The 19,786-nt window shown below is 38.3% G+C and overlaps 3 protein-coding genes across 6 annotated transcripts in view; 2 read left to right on the top strand and 1 right to left on the bottom strand.

The window, feature by feature from the left end:
* Positions 1-109: 109 nt before the first annotated feature.
* Positions 110-6,084, bottom strand: get1 (guided entry of tail-anchored proteins factor 1). Its single transcript, XM_034114833.1, has 5 exons — positions 5,958-6,084; positions 3,835-4,000; positions 1,495-1,562; positions 1,243-1,357; positions 110-432 (listed from the first exon to the last, which is right to left on the bottom strand). The coding sequence occupies exons 1-5, from the start codon at positions 6,045-6,047 to the stop codon at positions 359-361; spliced, it is 513 nt and encodes a 170-aa protein (XP_033970724.1). The 5' UTR covers positions 6,048-6,084; the 3' UTR covers positions 110-358.
* A 517-nt stretch (positions 6,085-6,601) lies between these two features.
* LOC117470181 (glutamic acid-rich protein-like) lies at positions 6,602-10,038 on the top strand. The gene is made up of 5 exons (XM_034114835.1): positions 6,602-6,780; positions 7,884-7,907; positions 8,735-8,818; positions 8,919-9,065; positions 9,152-10,038. Exons 1-5 carry the CDS (start codon positions 6,757-6,759, stop codon positions 9,254-9,256), a joined length of 384 nt encoding a protein of 127 aa, XP_033970726.1. The 5' UTR covers positions 6,602-6,756; the 3' UTR covers positions 9,257-10,038.
* Positions 10,039-12,669: 2,631 nt separating this feature from the next.
* The window catches only part of brwd1 (bromodomain and WD repeat domain containing 1), a 32,418-nt gene continuing 25,301 nt past the window's right edge, over positions 12,670-19,786 (top strand). Inside the window, exons 1-10 of one of the 4 annotated variants that reach the window (XM_034114767.1) lie at positions 12,670-13,116; positions 13,215-13,273; positions 13,382-13,411; positions 14,120-14,179; positions 15,343-15,493; positions 16,186-16,284; positions 16,451-16,611; positions 17,451-17,672; positions 18,242-18,342; positions 19,561-19,631. In XM_034114767.1, the coding sequence (XP_033970658.1) occupies positions 13,080-13,116; positions 13,215-13,273; positions 13,382-13,411; positions 14,120-14,179; positions 15,343-15,493; positions 16,186-16,284; positions 16,451-16,611; positions 17,451-17,672; positions 18,242-18,342; positions 19,561-19,631 (991 nt within the window). In that variant the 5' untranslated portion in view covers positions 12,670-13,079. The remainder of the gene's footprint in view (positions 13,117-13,214; positions 13,274-13,381; positions 13,412-14,119; positions 14,180-15,342; positions 15,494-16,185; positions 16,285-16,450; positions 16,612-17,450; positions 17,673-18,241; positions 18,343-19,560; positions 19,632-19,786) is intronic. The other 3 variants (XM_034114768.1, XM_034114769.1, XM_034114770.1) reach the window with 3 other exon arrangements.

The following is a 19,786-nucleotide window of genomic DNA, read 5'->3' on the forward strand; positions in this document are numbered from 1 at the left end:
TATTTCTCTGAATAAACGATTGTTTGACTCAAACAGTTCATTGTGATAGATCTGACCTGATTTGTTTTGCTTTGGTGTCTCTAATTACTAGAAATAACAGTACAATGAATACAAGCTTTTCGTGTTTTATTTTTCTTAAAAAGGCATTAACAAATAATTGTTTTTAAATAATACAGTCCAAACATCATCCAAAGGTCAAAATTCACCAAAATAATATTGAGCAATATAAACCAGCCAGAACTTAAATGCACTGCATTTTTAAATATTGACCTGGAGCAGCGGACAAAATAAAAGACGAAATACAGAGGCTCTCTTCATCTACATCTTGAACGATATGTTAGGATGCCAGTGTTGTCACTCAGCTGACGGCGTGCAGACCCAGAGACACCACCTTGTTGCAGACCACCAGCCAGCAGGTGATCCCCACTCCACCTGGGGAGAGAGAAGAGCTCTGTCAGTCTATGGATAGAGTGTTGGAATAAAGAAATGCATGATAAACTTGAAAGAGAAATCAGAGTTGTTTTTTTAACTTTATTAATACATGATTTCTGAATGATTGGCGTGATGTCTGACAGTTTTCCGACTCTTAACTTAAGCGTGGACAAAGCCTCTGTGATTGCCCTCTGTATAATGTGCGCTACACATGGCATATTATCTCTGCTGCTATCAGCCCTATCTGTTCCTACAGTGGAGACCCTGTCCACTATCTCACACTCCTGTGACACTTCAACAAACTGGAGCATGGTTCAGCTAAAAGCCTTTCCTCTGTTTTCACCACACCTAAAAAACTAATGCATTGTGGGAGATATGGTTGAGATAGTGATGGTTATACTGATGTCCAGTGGTCTCCAGTCAGTGTAACACACGTCTCTTAAGCGTATTCCTTCCCTTTTTTGTCTTGTCACTGCCATGTGATTCATGATCAAAATCAGCGCTTGTAGTACGGGAGCAACTTTGGGTCAAACTTGCTATTGTGATTAATTTGAGTCTTTTGTTTTGCTATTAACACGTTAAGGTCTCCAGATGTATTGCGAGCGCTAACACATACACATCAGCACTGTGTTTGCATAAATGCATAAAGAATCCATCTAAAAAAGAAGAATGGGGTTTTCTACCTATGGATTTCCACATTTCTGGTGTATTATTTGTGTATTTTATATAGTTAGAAATGTGTTGACCTGCATGTTTCTTTTTGAATAAATGATCTTTTATTAAATGAAGTATGGAAAATAGATTGATTACCTGCCACTCCTGTTGGAAAGGCCACCAGGCGCTCCACAGGGGCGATCCATTTACTGGGGACCACCGTCACTGGGTCAGCGTAATACTTCCATATCAAGGAGACCATCAGGGCAGCCTGGGAAATAAAGACGGTAAATACGTAATGCATTTTCTATTTGATTTATGATAGAAAAAAGATACCTTATATATCAAAGATTGACAGATTCGTCACAGTAAATACAAATGTTTTGGATTAAATATTTAATGTCCTACCTGCAGTATGTAGAAGACGATGTTCACAACCCATTTCATTTTGGCTTGCCCTGCCGTTCTTGATTTCACTGCAAAATAATAAAATACACAACTGTTAGACTCAATGTAATTTAATTTCAAAACATATCTAATACCATCATTTATATTTCATTTTTTTAAGGGTGGTTTTACAATAATCTGTCCAGAGACTACAGATAAAAAATTGCCTCTTGACAAACTGACGCATTTACGAAAATGTTGATGCATGTGCACAGTCTTTCTCTGTTCAATACATTAACACAATAAATTAAAAGTTTTTTGTGGCGGTCAGCTTAATATAGGTATACTACATGAGTAAATATGTTGTTCAAACAGTGGAGAGTTCTCTTGATGAACACAACTGCAATGACAATGAGCCAGCTGTTTTGTTTCTACAGTAAAACTAGTATAAATTAGTGATTGTTCTGGTATATATATATATATATATATATATATTAGTATCTCGTATTGGCTACAGCTTGATCAAGGGATATTTAAAACTGTCAGTCGAGAGAAAGAACATATAGAAACAGATACAATTTAAAACTGCCTTAGCGCTTCTGTACATGCGTTTCATACTGACGCTCTGATAAGGCACTTCCTGTCTGTGCACAAGATAATCCTGAGGGAGAACATCAGCCGGCTGCAGCTGTCGCCACTGATCTCTTCTGTCACTTATTTAAAACCTTTAACAATTTCCTGTGGCTGTGTGGATCTGATTTCCTAGGCTTAATAGGGAAGTCAAAATACGGTTTACTAATAAAATATGTGGATCATCAATATAAAAAGGGGGTATAAATTCAAATTTGTTCAAGGGTATTTTGCATTTTAGTCGCCCATTTCACGTAAATGTTTTTTAAAAACTGTATCTGTTGTCTTCGGGTCAAATCTGACCGATTTACTACTTTCATCAATCATAACTTTTTTGTTTGACATTCGATTGCATTAAGGCTTTATGATATCCTTCACAGCAGACATTTGAACATATACAATTGCTGATCACCACTTTCATTGAATTTTGGATGATTTAGTCAACTTTGTAACACCCATGGTGTTCTCGGACATAAAGAAAAGGAATTAGTAACCATCCGGCACACACACACACACACACACACACACACACACACACACACACACACACACACACACACACACACACACACACACACACACACACACACACACACACACACACACACACACACACACACACACACACACACACACACACACACCACACACACACACACACACACACACACACACACACACACACACACCACACACACACACACCACACACACACACACACACACACACACACACACACACACACACACACACACACACACACACACACACACACACACACACACACACACACACACACACTCCCCCCCATGTGAATCACACCTGGCGCACACACACACACAGAACAATTTGACGCATTTCCCGCTCTTATGAGCCACATGGATCACACCTGGCACACGCAATACATGTTCAGTGTCTGTTCTTTGTATATTTACTGCAGTTTTTCATGAATACCAGTAGTCTGATACAATATGTACAGTTTGAAAGGGTGTTAAATTAAATTTGGTGATGATTAATGGTTTTTGTGTTAATGTAATAGCAGTTAAAACAGGACCGGTTAAATTTGACCGCGAACACCAAAGTAAGGGCGGGAAACGAAGACAATTTAAGATAATTTTCTAAAAACATCCAAAAATATTTTAAATAAATTACAAATTTGTAAAACTGTTGGGGATTTTTAATTTTGTTACATTTAAATGAGTTTTGAAATAGTACCATGTAATTGAAACGCCTATAAATATGGGAGAAATGTGAGAAAACGACATTTGTGAATGAAACATTTTGCCAATATAATCAGATTTCCCAATTCTTTTTTCTCTGTTTGGTTATTATAAGTTGGCCAATACTGGAAAAAAGGTTTGAATTATGCTTTAAGAAAAGAAGAGATGTTCTAGTGTTTCAATATCTGCATGACAAAAGGTACATGTTTTTAAATCTCAATTAAATCCTTGGTGATTAATAATTAAAAGGGTACATCTCTAAAATGTATCCCTTTAAAATTGACTTCTTTGACTTTTGGAGAGGAGAGGTAACTGGTTCTAATCTTTATTGAATAGTTATTTGTATATTTCCCCTTTAGTGGCGGGGTTTCCACATTTTTTTAAGTCAGCGTTTTTAGTGTGTTTTTAATTGTAAAAAAAAATGAATACTACTTTATTATTTTTTATTTTGGGGCTCATGTCAAACTGTGTATTCTATGCATGTCACTCATAACTATGTATTTTCTCTCACCATGTGTTTTCAGCTTGTCGGTCATCTTGTTGATTTTGCGCTCCAATCTGGCATATCTGGCAAACTCATCCATCATGCTTATTGAGAGCTGCTCCTTCTTCATCTCCTGCACCTCAGACCTCATCTCACTCTCCTGCTCGGCATCTTTTTGCACCAGTCTCGAGAACTTTAAAGAAAGACACAGAAAGACAAGACTTTAAATGTAATGTTTATATGTGTAGGGGCTCAATACCACAGTTAATGCATGTCCCTGCTTGCATTGGTGTAAAGCAGGGCTATTCAATTGGCGGCCCGCGGGCCAAATCCGGCCCAGGGGTGATATTTACAGGCCCTTTGAGTATAATGTTAAAAAGTAATCAATTTTTTTTTTTTAAGATTTTTTTTTTTTTTTTTTTTTTTGTGCCATAGTGCCTTTATTCCAGAGAGGGTGTTACATTGAGAGATAGAGGGGTAGACAATGCCTGAAAACTTCGACGGGCTCGGGTTTCGAACCCACCTACTATACTGTAGTGACAACTCCTGTCATTGATTGCATCTCTGCGTGAATGATTAGATCATTTCACCTAAATGAAATCAAATTAAACATGTAGGCCTACTGAGTTCTGAACTTGCCATTTAGATCTATAAAGGCCTTGGGGCTATGTTGTTTGATTGAATTAAACACAATATATGCACTCCACTATGCTGTTGTAGTATTTACTGTATCTGAAGCTCTTAAATATGATTGCTCATATTTCAAGCCATCTTTTTCCCGGCCCCTTGCTTTGGATCATTTTCATCAACCGGCCCCCATTCCAAACTAATTGAATAGCCCTGGTGTAAAGCAACAAAGTAGATTTACTCAAGAACTGTTTCTTAAGTAGAATTTTGAGGTACTTGTACTTTACTTGAGTATTTCAATTTCAGGCTACTTTGTACTTCTACTCCACTACAATGCAGAGGTAAATATTGTACTTTAACTGCACTACATTTCTGTAGTAGTACCTTTAGTTACTTTGCAGATATGAATTAATGATACAAAAAATATGATCAACACTTAAATAAAACTTAAAAACCTGGAGTAAAATGCTCAAGCTACCCTGCAGCAGACAAAGTAATTAAAACTAGCTGCACATTTACCAGCTTGATAACACATTAATGTATCAACATTTATAATCAAAACATATAATATATATGATTCGGAAATCTGCATAATGAGTTCTTATTGTTTTTGTACTTTATCTATATTTTTCATGCTAATACATTTGTACTTTTACTTAAGCACAATTTTGCATGACGAACTTTTACTTGTGCTTTGACACTGTAGTATTGCTACTTTTACTAAAGTAAATCACCAGAATACTTATTCCACCTCTGCCTGCTTGACATTAAAGGCTGTATCACTGACCCAGTGCTTTTTTGTAAGCTATCTCTTTAGCAGTTACACATTGCCTAGCGTTACAATAGGCTATTTACATTTGAACAATGATGCAGAACAAAATGTTCTCCCCTATAGGCACTAAATAGCGGGATCTCAGAGAAGACCCCACCCTCTAACTGTAGCAGAGCATTTACGTTTTTTTTTTTAAAACTAGCTATACATCAAGCCTCCAGGAAGTGAGCCAGCCACTGAAGCAGATTTGTATGAATCGTCTTAGTGGCCAAATGGTGGTACTACAGCATCCGTTACGTATTCGTCCGAAAAACTATTTTCCCCCAGTGACTTACATTGGGAAAGAGACGTCTGTATAAATGAACTCCGCAACACTAACAATTGTATAAACCTTATTTAAATCATTCGAGTCGTAAAGTTGTCAGCTAAAAGCTGAATCGAGAGTTATGTTCTCCCTCCATTCATTTGACTAAACAATGATGGAGATGGAGATCTCCAGTGCGCATGCTCTGTGGGCAAAAGTACCCGGATGATCAGCCATATTTTGGGCTTCATGCGCCACTGAGCGACTTACATAAGAATGAATGGTTTCCACTTCTCTTTAAACAGCCATGTAGCAAAAAGCGTAGAGTAGGCTAAGCTAGTCAACAACAGTCTGCACATTTCACCCACATCATACATAACCTAGACATATTATGTAACTTCACAGCACGCACGCCATATTTTTTAACACAAAGACCCGTATACTTACGAAAGAGGATATGGACGGAAGGAGTGTTTTCATGAGGTTGACCAGAAAAACCGAGCCCAGCACAAGCAACCACGCATAGCTGGCCGCCATGTTTGTTTCTCCTCCTTGTTGCAGCTACAGAGGAGTTACATAACAGGCTAATTAGGTCATAATAATTAGCCCATACATGTTTTTCTTGTTTTGTTTTAGCCTAAACACTTTCAAAATCATTTGTGTTTATCATGAGAATTTCAGTATATTATTTCGTTTGTTATCTTTAGGCTGCAGCTGTTATACACTTCATTGTATAAGGGTTTGTCAGTATGCATGTGAATACTTGGCGTGATTGGGTGATAGCTTATTATGCATGATCCTTTCTATCTTGTAGCTCATAACATGTTCATGTTTGTCGTGCATTTTTCCAAGTAATAAACACACACACACACAGACAGACAATCTGGGAGCAGGCTGTGATTAAAAAGTGAGAGTTGGCTAGGGCAGAATGATTGGCACACGGTCCTGCCCACACAGGTAAGATGTTTTGGTTCAAATGTGTGTTTCCTCGACCTCAAAGCCAATCACTGGAAGCCAGGGGCGGGTGGTTACCCTCCCTGCTAGGTTGGTAGGATAAGGGATAAAATATACAAAGAGGAGGATCCAATCCGGTTCGAGCTAGTTCTAGTACTGGCCGGACGCATATGTTAAGTTACAGACTGATCCGGAGGTGTAAGCAGCAGAGGTGTACCCACATTCATTTAGTTTCCTCCACTGTGAAAGGCTGTGTTTTTCTTCTGTCTCTGCCGCACCACTTAAAGCAACAATGGGAAGAAGGAGCGCCACCAAAGTAAGTGAAAATGTGAAATAATGATAAAAACACTCGGACTTTTTTTTTTTTAAAGTAACATTTTTTTAAACGATTTATTTACATTTCGCTACAATATATGTGTGTTACCATGGCATATGCTTTATAAATGTTCGCTACAGTGTGACCATGTGGCTGCATGAGGTCCACCGTTGCTGTGCTCAAGTCTGTCGTGTCTCCGCTGTTGATACAGGGAAGTGGCGCCTTTTTACTTAGTGCAGTGAAGTGTAACACACTTTTCTCATCGAACACTGTTGCAAATATGCACGGCTTTCCTTAATACTGCTACTTTGTGGATGCTTTGTTAAAATGCACAGCTCATCCGACCGTGGTTTAATATTATTTAGTCCTACCGTGTGCTGGGATCAAACAAAGGGGTGTAACCACTGTCGATGAACAGGTTGCCTTTTGGAAGACATTTATTGCGCAATTGCCTCGGGATACTTGAACTGATCGGGGATTGCATGCATTACTATTTATGTAGGTATTTGCACCGAGTAAATATCGAGTTGTTATTTGCAACACACGGTGACCTCTGCCTGCGCCTTACTGTAACACTGATCATCCTGATCGTCATCATGTGGCCGGAGGTGTAAAAATCGTTTCTTTGGAGGTGTCATGGCAGCTGATATACGTTTGGAAAGACGGCGACACATGTTATGGTAGCCCGTAAACCCTGTCGACGGTTTTTTTTTTTACCGATTTGCCACAATAGAGGGGTATAAAGAGGATCATTGTGATTGATGAGCGTTTTTAGGAGCGCATCGTGAGGTGGGGGTCCCCTCTTCTTCCCCTTCCCGCTTTTCTCGGTTAAAAAGTAGCCACAGCACCATGCTTACTCAACAACAAACATGCCTGTCTCGTGAATGATAAACAACAGTGTTCGGCGGGAAGAAACTAGAACTGGATGAACCTCTTTAACTCAGAAACTTCCCCACTTCTACGTTGCATAATTTCTTTGTGACTTGAGGGGAGGGAGAGTTGCCCATCCCCCTCTTTGCGCTACACACCCACTTTAGCTCAGTCATGAATGGCTCTTGTTTCTTTTGCATTTTTTAATTTATTTCTCCCTCTTCCCTCCACAGAAATCCGCAGAAGCAGCCACAGAGGTTAGTATGCACGTGTTTACCCATTTATTGCACCATACTGTCCTCGACACCCCAACTTTAACTGAAATGAACATTTTGTTCTATTTTTGATCAAGACAAAGAAAATGTCTATTGGTTCAGACTGACTTTGAACATCATTTAGTGCATCCCAGTTATACTACTGCCAGTAAAAAACAAATCTTCTAGGGATGAAATATTGAATTAAATGGCTAAAATGTTGATATGATCCAATCCTGCTCTGCCCATTGCATTGATCAGCCACAAGGGGGTGCTGTTTAACATTCACCCCAAATCGTGTTTCTTCTTTGGTAATTTGAATTTCCCTGTTTAAAAAAAAAAAAGTTATATTTTATACTATAAGGGATGTCGTAGCATATTCTTTCTGGACTGAAATGTATGTTTGGGCCATTTCACAACTATATTTTGCTTCAAATTGCACTATGCCTCACATTTGGCCATTTAAATTAAGTAAAATTAGCGTTTGCGGTCTTCAACATCTGAATTTGGTAATCAATAGAGTTCCCCGTTGAGTGCCTATTATCAACGTTTATTTTAAAAATATTTAGCAAGTAATAGGGTGTTTGCAGAAGCAGTTCATTGTGAGTTTTATTGAAGCTTATTTGCATATAACAATATTTTGATTAGCTTAAAATGTGCATGTTTAATATATACTTTTTCACTCTCACAAAGAATGGAAAAGGCACTTATTACTCCGTTAGGGCTCATAGCATTTTTCTAATGGGTTACATTTATTTGTGGCATTATGTGTATCAATTACTTTCGAATTACCAAATAACATCTTGTTTTTTGCCTTTTTTATATTTTAGCAGCCACTGAGAAAGTCTCAACGGTTGTCGGTGAAGGATACACCAGAAGAGAAACCAGAGAAGGCAGAAAAGCCAGAAAAGAAGGTAATTACGAGACAAATCAAAAAGCACTGTCTCCATTAAAAATGCACCGATTCTCTATTGCATTCATTTCATGTTCCTTGATTGTTTTTTGTCATGGTAGGCACCTCCCAAGAACAAAAAGGCGGCCAAACCAGTAAAGGCCAAGCCAGAGGAGAAGAAGAAGAAGGAGGAAGAAGAAGAAGAGGAGGAGGAGGAGGAGGAGGAAGAGGCCACTCCTGCAGAAAACGGAGAGGCCAAAGCTGAGAAGGTATGACAGACTTGTGAAATTGGGAAATATAAGCAACATTCAAAGAAACTCGATAATAATGCATGTTTTTCTTCTCCATCCTCCAGCCCGCTGCAGCAGAAGACGCAGAGGAAGCGGACGAAGCAGATGAGGCAGAGGAGAAGGACGACAAAGCTGAGGAAGCCGAGGAGGAAGACAAAGACGCCGAGTAGCCGTGACACACCTAGACTAACTTGCCAGAGCCCCCCTGTACCTCGTTTCTTGTACAATGCAGAGACTATTTTTATCTACTATTTTCATAAGACAGTAATGTTTTTAGGCACGTGATTGCAGAAATGCATTTTTAAAGAAACAACTACAAATTTCATTCAGTTTCTTCTCAGTCGTTTTATTTTATTTTTCGTTCCATTGTTTGTACTCTCTGGCTTCTTACTTTGCCTTTTTGTTAGGTTTGTAGTTTTCCTGCATGACACGAATTCGTGCCTATATCAGGAATTTGATGTTCGGCTCCGGGAGAGTTTACCTGAGACATTCCCGAGGCGCTTTGAGGGATTTTTGTAACCTGTACTGTTTTTGGATTTAATACATCATCAAGTGTTGGTATGATTGAAGAGTTGTGCTAAGTCAGTCTTGTTCATAATATTCACTTTAATCATGTTCACTAGTACTGGATTTTTATTTTTTCAAATGCTGTCAGAGAAGGTACATGTGAGGATGGTTGGACACATCCATGCTCTCCGCTGTGCTCAATTCAAGAAGCATTACAAAGCTAATCGTGCGTGTTTTAGTTCATCCGGTTAGGATTACTGTATTCACACCTCAGTCAACAAGATATATTCACCACCTCTCAGTGGATATATTCTTTGTGTTTTTTTTGGGATTTATCTACCAATGTACAGTTTCCTCGTTTTTTAAAAAAAATTAAAAAAACAAAAATACATTTTCTTTGTTATGAATGGTATGAAATGCCAAATAAAGTGGGAATTCCTGTAAACTGTTTCAACTATTTTGTATGTTGGATTACATCATATGATCGGTGATTGTTGCCTGTTTCAGATGTTCACCATGTCTAACCTAAAATTACTTTTTGAATTCACCACCAGGGAGAAGTATATTTGAGACCAATACTCAATGATAAACTGACAGATTTGGTCATTACCAAAATTGTGAATATTCACATCTTATACATTCATATAGATTTTATTTAACTAATTTACTGTTGAAATTCATAAGTAAACTTAAGTAAAAGTCATACATTCTGACAACATGTACTTAAAGTGAAAGTACAAACTATTTAACCCATATGTCAATACAGCATCATGCAACTCTGAATATACTGCAGCTGCACTATCTACACTGCATTATTGTACTATGTTCAATGACAAATCTAAAATATAATATTCAGTCATTCTGCATATTGAGTACTTTATATTTATACTGTAAGTGTGTATATATAGCAGCTATGTACTTCTAAAGTAGCATTGTGCATTCAGGACTTTTCACTTGTAATTGAGTATTCAGACCCTCTAATTATACTCAAGAAAAGGATGAGTACTTTGTGCACCTCTGATGTGAAGACTACAAACTAAAGTTTATGTATCAATCAAGAGCTAATTTATTCTGGAGGGAACATTGGGATTTTAGCCTTTGTGGACCATTTACATGCATCAAAACCTATAGAACACACTACATGAAAAGGATAACCACAAAGAGCTTAATAGGGCCCCTTAAAAATGTACTTGACTTAACAGGAGTCAGTGACACAGGTCCCCTCTCTAAAAAGGATCATGAGTTAATGCAGTAAACCAGTCAGTATTTTCCTTAAGTTTATGGGGCAAATTCCCAAACAAATGTGCATGTAATCAAATTACCCAAGGGCAACATGACACGAGGTGAATCTAGAGCCTTCGGGCCATAAGGCTCTGCCATGTTGACCTAGCTTGGGAATGTATGTCATATCCTTCAGGATATCTCTAATACATGATATATGATTACAAAGATAAAACATACAGAGAACCATAGATGGAAGAAGTATTTTGACGTAAAAATAGCAATACCACAGTGTAAAAAGTAGAAGTCTTAATTAGAAAATGGTTTGTTGCCAAGTAAATTCACACATATGAGGAATTTGCCTTGTTGTACATGGTGCATACATAAACACAAAACTTTTTTTTTTTAATTCATAACATTAAAATGTAGAGAGATATCTACATAAAATATAGATACCAAAACAACTACGTACAGTATGATATATGACTACCTGTACTTGGCATTGTTTATTAATATTCCTTTTCAGAGTTTTGTGTAGCCTATTTCATTTTTATATCATGCGTTATTTAATACTTGTGGAGCTAAAAGATCCAAAATACACATTAAGGTGTTGGTTTTAATTGCTACTCTTTATACATTTGCGTCCACTAAATTCCCCAAAAGTCAGCACTATGGTGCCTCATTTACATATTTAAACATAACATTTCATACAACTTAAAAAAAGAAAAGTCTTAATGTAAGTAGCAGACTAAGTAGATAATTATATTGTATTCACTATTTATATATTTTTTAAATTATTCACTATTTATAAATTATATTCCTGATTTCTCAAGGTCTTTACAAAGGGGTTTTATTATACATCATTCATAGCCAGGTTTAGCATATACAACTTGTATTCCTAAGAACGTGGGGGGAAACTTGTTTTTGTTACGGCTTTTGATCATACGGTCTACAACTGTTGACATTAGTGCAGATTTATGGAGGGATACCAAGAGATATCAAATTAACCTAGGTAAAAAAAACAAAAACATTTGACTCTAACAAGTCAACAAAATAAAACAAAATGTAAGAATATTAACATTGTTATACCTGGCTTCTATCCCGGTAGTGTAAGCTACTTATAATTTCTTAAAGAAGATGCCTCATTTGTAATTGTATACATAATACAGTATTTCAGACTTGTACTACAATACATTTGTACTTATTCACGTGTAGTCTCTCCCCCAAACATGACGTTTTGAGATATATATTTTTTTACAATAAAAAAAGAGCTGGTTTGATCATTTATATGATGCAAATATATCGTCAAGAGCAAATTGGCAACCGTTACTATGACGTCATGTACAGAATTCACGAGCTCGGTGAGAAAAAACAAGTGGGCGGCCGTTTGTAATATATATTTGTTGTTATTTCTTTAATATGTTATTTTTTTTAACACGTGGATTTGGATTTCGAGACAATACGTGACTCACATAAAATAGTACCGATGTTGCTAACGGACGAGCTAACGCACACTTTAGTCTTTTGTAGAAAGTGTTCTTCGCTTCCCAACCCCCTTTTTCCTGTGCTACTCATGGATGTATAAAGAGAACTGGATACAGCGCCGGAAGCGGAGATCCGTTCATTCATACGATAGCCGCTCAGTGGCGCATGAAGCCCAGAATAGAGCGACTGTAGATTCAGAAAGTACCCGGATCATCCGCACTGAGCATGCGCACTTGAGTTCCCCTTAAGCCCCGCCTCCGATCTGCCGCTCTCGGCTCAGCCAAATGAATGGTGGGGAGATTGGTGGTGGATTCAGCTTTCAGCTCTTTTTACAACTTTTACAACCTAATGATTTAAATAAAGGCTATACAAGTGTACGTACTGGGTAGATTATATATCTAAAAAAAAATTATGCGCTGATTTACCGACGTCTCTTTTCCAATGTAAGTCAATGCGGAAAAGTCTTTATGGGCCTAAATTACGTCACTGGAGCTGTAGTGCCACCGTTTGACCACTACGAGCGTTCCAAAACTCGGCTTCAACGGCCGGCTCACTTCCTGGCGGCTTGGTGTTACTCCGCTGTGGCGGAAGTAAGTCGTATCGCGCTGGGGCCCTCATCCTTCCAATGGCGACTGCAAACAGGCTGAATAGAAAGCGGGAGCAACCGTGGAGGGGGGTCAGAGCTGTGTAACCGAAATTAAATAAATATATCCTCGTCTGTGTAGTCCTAAAGTTAGCCTTAACATTTGTTTCACCTCTCCAAATCACGGCCGAATCACAATGGCCAAACATCGGAACATTTCGCTCCTTGAGTCGGGTAAGCCGCAAAAAGTAAACCCAATGATAGCTTAATTTACAACGTGAACGCTCCTGCTAATTGATATCATTTATTTTCTCTAATCTGTTTCATTTCAGAGCTCTATTACCTGATTTCTCGTTTCCTAACAACGGGTCCATGTCGGAGAGCAGCTGAGGTGAGCTGCTGTGCTTTGACTAGAATAGTGTGTGTAGTATTTCCAAAATAGTTGCCTTAGCTAGTTTTGTAATAGAGGCAATCTAATGTGTGTTTTGATCCCTTGCAGGTCCTGGCGAGTGAACTGGAGGAACATCAGGTGTGTATGTCCCTGCTGCAGAGGCTGCTTGTTATCTGCTAGCTGCTGTCTGTCGGTGCTGAACAGTGGTGTAAATTAACTAAGTATATTTACTCAAGTACTGTGCTTAAATACAATTTTGAGGTACTTGTACATGAGTATTTACATTTTTTGCTGCTTTGTACTTCTACCCCATTACACTTCAGAGGTGAATGGTGTACATTTACTTAAACCTTTAGTTACTTTGCACATTTTGATTAATTATGTGAAATATAATCAACACTTAAATAAGACTTTAGTTACACCTACACAAGCTACCCTGCAGTATACAAAGTAATTCAAACTAGCTGCACCTTTAGCAGCTTTGATAGACCTTTAATGCATTAATAATTATAATCAACACACATGATCTATATTATTCTGAAAATGGGGCAATCTGCATAATTAGTACTTATATTTGAATGCCAATACCTTATACTTTACTTGAATACCATTTTGAATTCAGGACTTTTACTTGTATTGCTATACTGTGGTGCTGCTACTCTTACTTTAGTACAAGATCTCTGTACTTTTCCCACCTCTGCTTCTGACTGATTCTGGACCTCAAACTTGTCCCACTTTTTTTTTTGTAATACCTCTCCATCACTTTGATCACCGGCTCTTTTTGTACTATCATAATGTGTAGCTGCTGGTGTTCGTGGTCGCTTTAACAAACTCTGTTTTCGACAGCTATTACCCGGTAGATTGGACTGGCTTGGAAACGAGCACCCGAGAACATACGAAGACGTGGTGAGTTTTAACTTAATATCTGTTTTTATTTCTTTGTTATTGTGTTGTGACAGGGCTCTGTGTCCATGCGCTGTGCTTGTTTACGCTCTTTGTTCTATTTCCTGCTTAACTACTGTGGGATTTTCTCGAGTCGGAATGATTGACAAGGTCACAAGTCGTTCCCGCTGACTTAATTTGTTGGATTGAACGGCATTTTGGCTCCGAAAACTGTATTTTGATAGATGGTTTTATGATATTTAGCCCCGACTGTTGTACTGCAGAAAGGGTTGGTTGTTCGGCTTCTTTGCTACGCCGAGGCGGCTCAACTGGCCAATCAGAGGCCGAGATGCACTGTCTCTGCGTTGTTTTGCATGTGACCTGCGCTGTGATTGGTCTATAAAAGGAGAAGGTTCTGCATAATAAGCCCCGCCTCTCAGAATATGAGTGGAGAAGCACATGAAACCACCAACTACGGCTGTCAGTCAGACATTTCTACATTTCAAGTCGACAACGTTCTTAGAGCAGCCATATTATTTACAACACTTTATCACAAATGCATTCAAATTCACCTTTTATATATACTCTCAGACCAAGAATCCACCAACAAATGTGTTTTATGCTTGCTATTTGTATGAGGAAAACTTTCAATTACTTGACAATACCTCTGTTTTTCATTATATCCTTTAAAACCCGATTAAGGGGCAGTTTAAAACGAATTTCATGTCTTGATTAATTATTTAAAAAATATCAGAAAACATTTAAATATGTTTAATTTGACACTAAATACAACACAACTCTGAACTCTAAACCCTGACATACTGGACATGTAATATTCAGAGTAATTTGTCATATCTTTATTTCTTTAAAAAAAAATTAAATGTATATTTACTGTAAATATTTTCTCCTTATTTTAAATTATATAATAGTTCTATTTTTGCTCCTTCTTTACCGCTTAATTTTTCTTACTGTATTTATGTAAGCAACATTTTGCACTAACACAAATTCATTGTCTGTGTAAACCTACTTAACTTTTCTGATTTACAAGAGAGCAGCAAATCCTTAAATTGAAGAACGTTGTCTGGCGTTTACATTTCATACTCTATTATCTAAACTGAGGTTGATTTGACCAATTCTTTAAGCAGTGATTATTCACGTCACTATTCTGTCTTTGTTTGCCCTGACAGGTTGCAGCAAACAGACATATTGCACCAAACCATTTGCTACAAATATGCAAGCAGATCGGACCAATTCTTGACAAAGATGTGCCATCATGTGTCCCAGGAGTTCACTCCCTCCTGGGGTCCGGGAAGCAGTCAATGCTCAGGACGGCAAAAGGTAAACAGTCTTAATGGAAACTATAGTGTGGATGTTACTGAGCTTCTACATGCATCTTACCAGGGTTGGGAGGGTTACTTCAACAATGATTTCAGTTACAATTACTAGTTACCTCTACAAAAAGAAAATGTCATCAGTAACCTAATCTGAGTATCACAATACAAAAATATTATCTGATTACCTAAGTGTATTATGTTAGACAACAGAACCTTATAAAAGAAGAAACCAAGATATTTAGGATCAAAAATGATTTTATTTATAGGAAAATCTGCCTTTCATTAAGCATATTCAGGCAGTAGCCTATACACCAACAATGAACACATGAGCACATACTACAGTTTGAAAAAGCAGAAATAAGATCTGATCCTTTTACAACAAACGCAATATGCTCTTTTCAGGTTTTTACTAACATGTTGCTAATAATCCACCATTTTTAGAAATGTAACAGTAATCTGATTATTTTCATGTAACTGTACGGCATACGGTTACCCTTTTCCTGATTACGTAATCATGTGTAACATGTAATCCGTTTCTCCCCAAGCCTTCCTTTTACACTGATAATATTCACATTGACATTATATAAAGATATGAATAGTTTCTTGGCTTGTGCAGATGGCAGAAATGATCATATCCTCTCCCACACACAGCTGGTAGATCCACTGAATCATTCTGATCTGTTTTGTGTTTCTCAGACTGCGACAGTGTGCGGTTCAAAGCTTCATCATATGCAGCCCTTCACCGGGGCAGACCACCAGAGAGGCCTTTCAACTGCAAAAAACCTCCACACCTCGGTAAGTCCGACCTTCCTCAATATTTCTCTATTATTCTTAAATGAAATGGATCAATGGGAATTGGAACATTTACTTGGAACTGCTTGGCTTTTTTTAATGCCTCTCCTTGTCGCAGCCATTTAATTGTATTACTGTATTCTGATGGTTGGCATCTTGTCACCTGCAGTGGAGATCCATCGAGGCAGAGAGCTGACAGGAGTGCAGCGCTTCAGCTCCATCAACCCCGTCAGCAACTATGAGCGCATGCGGCTGCACCGGCGGATCCTGGGCCATCTGTCTGCAGTGTACTGTATCGCCTTCGATCGCACCGGTCTCAGGATCTTCACAGTAAGATTTCACCTGGGAGCACATCCCAATCTCTCTGACCATATACCTCAATATCAATATTGTAGTGTTGACTGTTAATGCTTTCACACAACATGTTAACAATACAAGTAAATCATAGGCAAATTATATATATTTGAAACAATCTGCTGGATTACGAAAATTACATCACTTATTGTACTGCAGCATTTACCACTGGATAAGACGGCACCTACTATATTATATTTAGATGTAAGAGGATTATCCTGCCCTTGCAGTGCGTATTCCTTGGCAAAGCTAGACAGCTAGCTAACCTGCACAAGTTTTCCAAAAAAGAGACAAGGCTTGTCTTTTCTTGAAATTTGGAACTTGAAAACTGTACTGTATAAAATAAACACAAGATTTGTACTACTACTGCAGATACAGTGACATTTCACAAACAGAGCTAGCTAACATACTGCTAGCTTAAATACCACATGTTTAGCTTAACACATGCTAACACATAAACACATAAAATACAGCAACACTCATCACTGTCTCCACTCCACAGTGACTCCGTACAACGATCTGCGGGATCTTTGTACGGAGTCACATCGTCACTCACTCTGTGCCAAGAAAAATGGCCCAACGAATGGACTACTGATCCACCTCAAAGGCAGCACAATGATATCTAGTCTCGTAAAACAATATCAATCTTAAATTGACATATTGCCATGCCTTATTTGGGACTGCACCTACATATGATGTTGTTATGATCTAAGTTGCTCCAGTCATAGGGGGATTTTAATCGGTAGGTCGCCACTATCTTTTAATGCATACTAGAATAGATTATTAACCAAGAAATTGGTATGTTTTTTCGTCAGGGCTCAGACGACTGTTTGGTGAAGATTTGGTCTTCGTTCGATGGAAGGCTTCATTCCACGCTGCGAGGACACTCCGCAGAGATCACAGACCTGGCGGTTAATTATGAGAACACGCTCATCGCCGCAGGAAGCTGTGACAAGACCATCCGTGTGTGGTGCCTTCGTACCTGTGCCCCCGTGGCTGTGCTGCAGGGGCACAGCGGATCCATTACCTCCCTACAGGTAAACACATCTCTGGCATGATGATGTACATTTTATTTTCCAATAACCAGTCTTTAAACCCTGCCAGAGCCCATACATTGTTCCCGTCATTATTTACTTCCTCTCTGTCTTCTGTTGTTCGCGTTAGTGTTTACTTCCTGTCCGTCGTCATCTGTTGATTTCTCTGACGTCCAGTTTAGCCATCATGAATCCAAAGTTTATTTCTATCCACAAATATATAAAAACAAATATTCACAGTAGTATTCCACACTAATACATTAATTCATACATTTCATACTTTAACAAAACATTGGGGGGCAGTATATGCTTTTGCTGCATTGACACTGCCTTAAAATAAATCAGGAGGAGGGGCGGTAGCAGCTCTGGCAAAGTCTTGTTTTCTACTAACAATATGTCCCCATCAGCCATCATTGCATCATCGCTTTATTGCAATGACATCTTGCCTCGGCTAAGTGTAAAAACACGTTTGCACAGGATTCTGTGAGGACGCTTCATGACGAATGCATGTCTTGATTTTAATATAAATTGAGTGATTGAGATGTCTGATCTGTGGATTTGTTGTTTTTCAGTTCTCACCGTTTGCTAAGGGCTCAAAGCGCTACATGCTCTCCACTGGAACTGATGCTACCGTCTGCTTCTGGCAGTGGGACGTCAACAACATCAACTTTAGGTGAGTGCTGCTTTTAAACAGAAAATGTTAATCAGGCTTTATTATGCTTGTTGCGGTTTTCCCTCTCCTGTAGTGTGTTTTATAGGTAGCGGCGGCTGGGGGGTGGGTGTGTGTGTGTGTGTGTGTCTACAGAAGGTCCAGTTGTGATAGACACGCTTCGCCACTGCTATATCGATATTTCGGGCATTGATTTTGAAACATGTATTGCAATTAAATCACTGCAAAATGTGTTTATTTTGGGTTCATACGGCTGTGATAAATAAGATCAATTCAGCTGACTTGTGACTTGCTGTCTGAATTAAGCTCCTGTCTTAGCTAAGCTCCTGTCTTAGCTATGTTTGTCCCTGGGTGATGTGATGAACCCAGAGACCACGGTGTTTGGCTTCTTTACGTATCTGTGACTACCACACAATATACAAGGCAGCAAAAGTGGTGATTTTGACCATGGCTGATTAATCGATGTTAGTATCTACATGGCGATAAGCCGGCACGTCTAGTTTGAGTGACACAAGTAAACACAAATAATGACGTGGCACAATTGATGCCCATTTTCCCGTTGTGTCTGGTGTGAACGTAAGCTTATAAAGAAGCAAGGATTGAGATCAGTGTGTTATTGATTGAAAGGAAAATTAACTGTTATTTTAACATTGTTTATCAGTTGAACTGACGAGGCTAAAAGCAAACATGCTAAACTATGGGCTGTTATGTAAACGTTTACTGCAGCAAACACCTCAAGGCTTCACAGTCTTGTTTCTGTACAAGCTACTATATTGGTTATAAATATAGCTGCATTCAAAGGGCCTGCTTTACTGTGACTCACAAGCATGTAGTTGTAAAGGCAAGCAAATACTTAAAAAGATAAAACGGTAAGATATCAGCAGAGCAATTCTTTACATTACAAAGATATGTATATCACCTGACTATAAAGCCTTTCTGTCATGCAGTTGAAATGCCGGTTGGATGAGGTTAAACTCTGATAGATTTGAAGGATAGACCATTAAATAAACACAGATGAAAAGGTCAGCACTGGTTCTGCATGTTGAACATCTGCTAATGGAAAGTCTCTTAAAGGATTCAGAGATCTTTTATTGTTTTTCTGCCAAATATTGTGTGTTTTTACTTTGTATTTTAGTTTTTGTGTTACATTCAATGCATTTTTGCAGTAAAAAATATCCTATTCTGTATAAAAACTGTAACATTTTCTCTCCTGTCCTACAGCGATCGGCCACACAAGTTTACAGAGCGTCCGAGGCCAGGAGTCCAGACGGTGTGCTCCTCATTCAGCCCGGGTAATTTTTCACATTCATTTTAGGTAGACTTGTTATTTGAAATGTTAGTATCTGTTGTATTGAAAAGGCCTGAATGTATTCTCTTCATGTGATAAGGCATTTAAAAAAAAAACTTGTATTAATTTACTTGATCTGTCCACAGATGCTTTCCGTTC

The sequence above is a fragment of the Trematomus bernacchii genome, unplaced genomic scaffold (genome assembly GCF_902827165.1).
Source record: "Trematomus bernacchii unplaced genomic scaffold, fTreBer1.1, whole genome shotgun sequence".
Classification (NCBI taxonomy): Eukaryota; Metazoa; Chordata; class Actinopteri; order Perciformes; family Nototheniidae; genus Trematomus; species Trematomus bernacchii.